General features: G+C 37.7%; 1 protein-coding gene across 1 annotated transcript in view; it reads left to right on the top strand.

Moving 5' to 3' along the window:
- The first annotated feature begins 88 nt into the window (after positions 1-88).
- The window catches only part of LOC110036084 (histidinol-phosphate aminotransferase, chloroplastic-like), a 33,383-nt gene continuing 29,317 nt past the window's right edge, over positions 89-4,154 (top strand). The window contains 2 exon segments of the mRNA XM_020740437.1: positions 89-234; positions 349-446. Coding sequence (XP_020596096.1) covers positions 101-234; positions 349-446 — 232 coding nt within the window. The 5' untranslated portion in view covers positions 89-100.

A 4,154-nucleotide genomic window follows, 5' to 3' on the forward strand; every position in this document is an offset into this window, starting at 1 on the left:
TAGAGGTATGTATGATCCTATCTCGCTTCTGCTTATCGATTCAAATATGTTTGTAGATTGAATAAAGTTGTGAGATTTTACAGCCGAAGCATTGGGAACAATGAAATTTTCTTATGTATACCCAGACCCAGAGTGTCGCTCCTTATGTGCCGCTCTTGCTTCAGATTCTGGTCTCAAACTTGATTATATTCTTGCTGGATGTGGAGCTGATGAGTTAATTGACTTAATCATGAGGTTCAAATTAGAGCCCGAACCTCAATTTTTCTTCGAATTTACTTAACATATTTTCCTTTGCTATATTATATTGACTAGTAAAGACAATTGTGTGATTCTTACAATCTCCCACAGATGTGTGCTTGATCACAGTGATAGGATTGTTGACTGCCCTCCTACATTTACGATGTATGAGTTCGATGCAGCGGTAAATGGTGTTTTAGTTATTAAGGGTAAATAATTTTTTTCCACATATGTTTTGTAATTTTTTTAAATATGCTAATGTGGACACCTCACCGGAGGATGAACAACACTTCAAATCCTTGTTTCATCCAAGCTATCCATGAGTAGACAAGCAGGGGACATTAAGGTCTTCGATGTGGAGAGGATAAGTAGTTTTTTTGCTCTCCTTAGGTAAGTTTGATAGAGAGATTTGTTTGGATTTAAGGGTTGTAGAGAGATTTTTTTGGATTTAGCTAGTGAGGAGAAAGGAAATTGGATTGGGGGAGAAAAGGAGAGAACAAGAGGAGAGGGAGACATGAAGAGAAAGGGAAGGGTTTGAATATTAGCTAAGGAGGAGGGGTTTTGTTTAGTTAGTATAAAGGAGTGGAAGGGAGTTAATTTTGGAGGGTTCATTTGATTTAGCACCATTAAGCATCAATTTACAAAGTTATTAGTTTAAAACTAGGCTTGATAGAGAAGGGGATACCTTGTTTGCCGAAATGCCCATTTTAAGTCCAATCTCATTACAAAAAAATGCTACAAATCATTGAGTTAATTTTAGAGTCGCGGTGGGTATTGATGTTGATGGTTTGGTTGATAAGTTTGGCTTGTATCAAAGTTTTTTGGGTTAAAGGAACTCACTTCCCAATAGGTTTTTAAAGGTATGCTTTGGGTAATGTTTAGGACGAATATGCATAGGTACATAATATTCCTCATTAAATTTTTGAACGCTTCAATGAATATTTCTTACTAATTTGTACTTCTCATTTTAGATTTTATTTTCTAGTGATCTCATATGTAATATTATGCTTAATAATACTCTTGAAGGATGATCAACTCCTGAAAAATGGACATAAAAAGTGCTACAGTAGTCACATGAACTCCACTCACAAAAGTAATTTTTGATTATACAAGGAACTTGAAAGTGCCTCTAGATCCTCAATTTCGAAAAGTGCTTCTAAACATTATGTTTTAGCTTATTACTAAGTTTTGTTGGAGAAACTTGCTTGAAGTGTTTTAAAGGCATGTGAAGGGAAACATTTAGAGTAGATATGCTCAAGTATCTAATATCTTTCATTGAATTATCAAATGCTTACTATATGTCTGCCACTAGTTTTTACATTATTTTGCTTAGTAACATGGTAATCTATGTAAGCTCAAAGTTTACACATATACCTGGTAGAATAAGCGACTGAAGGGAAAGTAACAAGATTTATGGCCTTGGGTTTGTGTTGATTCCAACTTGAAAAGGAGAATGACCAATGATGCGATCAATAGAGTTTTATAGACAAAGTTTATTATTCGAAGGCCAAGTCCCAAGTGCTTGTCAATGAGGCACTTTAAAAGATTGGCGTTATTTAGTTTTACTAATTTAGTTTGACCATATTTAAGGGTGAAAGACGAGAATTTAAGTGATGAACTAAGAATTGTTCATAATATTTTTCAAAAATGTCCAATGAATCTTTAGTTTTTATCAAAGATTGTAAAAGAAAACATTGTATCAAAGATTGTAAAAGAAAATTTATCAAAGATTGTAAAAGAAAACATTGTACTACTTCATGAAAGATGAAATATATAACTAGAGAACTATCAGTAGTTTTTTTTTTTTTTGAATTGTGTCATAATTGAATTATTTGAAACACATATTGGTTGTATTCTAGATTGAATCATGTCCGCAATCAATCTTACAATGATTAAGATGAAATCCACATTCAAGTATTGCCAAGGCTGGTTCGGATAGAGCAGAGAAATATACAAACTTGCATATTTTTTGGTGGCCTTGATTAATTGGAGAACACATTGGTTAATGATACATGTGATATCATGTTTGATTAATGGCCAGCAAAAGCGTGCTTTGACAAAACACAACGGTTTTGTGGGGACCCAGATGTCAGGTTTGCTAGAATGGAATTTATAAATGAACAAATTACTTAATAATGTTTTGAGGAATGTATAAAAGGGACCCCTTGAAGAGATAACCATTACAATGGCAATAATTATAGGGAATGGAATGCTTATCATGTGAAAGCTCATGAAAAATAATCTGAAAGCGGAAAGATGGGTATTCTGCTTGTAATTGCTCAAAACTATGCATTAAAACTGTGATAATAGTCAAGAGGGAATGAAGTTGAGTAAATGCATTAATAGTTTTGTTGTCAATGCCAAAACGATGGTTTGGAATAGAGTATTCTTAAGGAAAGGCTTCCCATTTGATATATTGGTGTTCAACCTTTTTGGGGAATGTGATTTTTTAAGACTTTGTGATTGAATGAAGAATAAAAAGTGTTGCTTGTGATAATGGATTTGAATGTTCTCACGTGTACCTCCTATCATAAGTGGAATAGGTTTGCTTAGCTTTATTTAGTTTCTCAATATATCAGGTCATAATATGGCCCGTCTGAGATTAATTACTCAAATGTTGAGATCAAAGGCATAACAAACTGTTATTTTGACCCCCAATTATTAAACTAAGGTAAAAGGACATTTTTGTAATGTGGTATCGCTCACCTACCACATCTCACCTACCGTTCACCTACCGCTCACCTACCTCCCACCTACCACTCTCTTGCTTCTATAAATAGGGAGGGTGTGAGGCTTAGGAGAGCAAGGGAAGAGATCTTAAGCTACCACGAAGGAGGAGAGAATAGCTAGAGAGCTAGAGAGGAGGAGAGCATCTTGAGGCCTTGTATCAAGGTGTCGCTTGAGAGGGAGGTCATAGAAGGAAGATGAGGGCTCATCTCTATGTATAAGCTATGTATTCTCTATTTCTTTTGCCTTAGTGAAATATTTGATTTATTCCCTCCCGTGGACGTAGATCTAGTTGGATCGAACCACGTAAACGATTTGTGTTTGCTTGTGTTCTTTTCGTCTCATTTATATGCCAGGAAGTACATATCTCACAACAATTGGTGCCGTCTGTGGGAAGATCCATACTTCTTGGCTAGAGGTGTCCATGTAAAGGTGTTCGCGGCCAGCGACGAAGAAGAAGAGTTTGATATTCACGAACAAAGGAGCAAGCAGATCGTGTCGCAGGCAGCCGAATCGCAACAGATTCGGTGAGCAGTGGAAGCTTTGATCAACTGGATTTGCACCGCAGGTTGTGCGGTTTGGCGAGACAGGGAGGAATTCCTGATTTGTTCCGCTGGACGCAGAGGAGTGCCTGCGGGAAGGAGGCACGAGCACAGAATAGGAAGTTTTCTCCGGTGAACAGGTGTGATCTCTGTCAGAAAGGATCGGAGCTTTCCGTTCGGTTGACGAAGGCAGTGGAGTTCACGGGGACAAGGTAAGAAATTTGGTGAGAATTTCTTGGATAGCAAGGCGTTAAAACTTCTTGGAAGTGCAGCAGGTAGAATTCATTGGAATAAATCCTAGCCACGACAATGAGTTGCGTCAAATTTGACATTGAGAAATTCAATGGGAAGAACGACTTCGGCCTATGGAGAGTAAAGATGAGAGAGTAAAGATGAGAGCGGGGTGTTGCAGAGGCCTTGCAAGGGTCGGTGGCATTGTCGGCGACATGACCGAGAAGGAGAACATCGACATACTGGACAAGACCCACAGTTTGATAATCCTGAGCTTGGGCGACAAAGTTCTGAGGGAGGTGTCGAGGGAGACAATGGCCCAAGCACTTTGGGCCAAACTCAAGGTACTCTACCTGACAAAGTCTCTGGCTAATAGGCTCTTTCTGAAGCAGCGTCTATACTCCTTCAAAACAAAAT

This window comes from Phalaenopsis equestris, unplaced genomic scaffold (genome assembly GCF_001263595.1).
Source record: "Phalaenopsis equestris unplaced genomic scaffold, ASM126359v1 Scaffold202321, whole genome shotgun sequence".
NCBI lineage: Eukaryota > Viridiplantae > Streptophyta > Magnoliopsida > Asparagales > Orchidaceae > Phalaenopsis > Phalaenopsis equestris.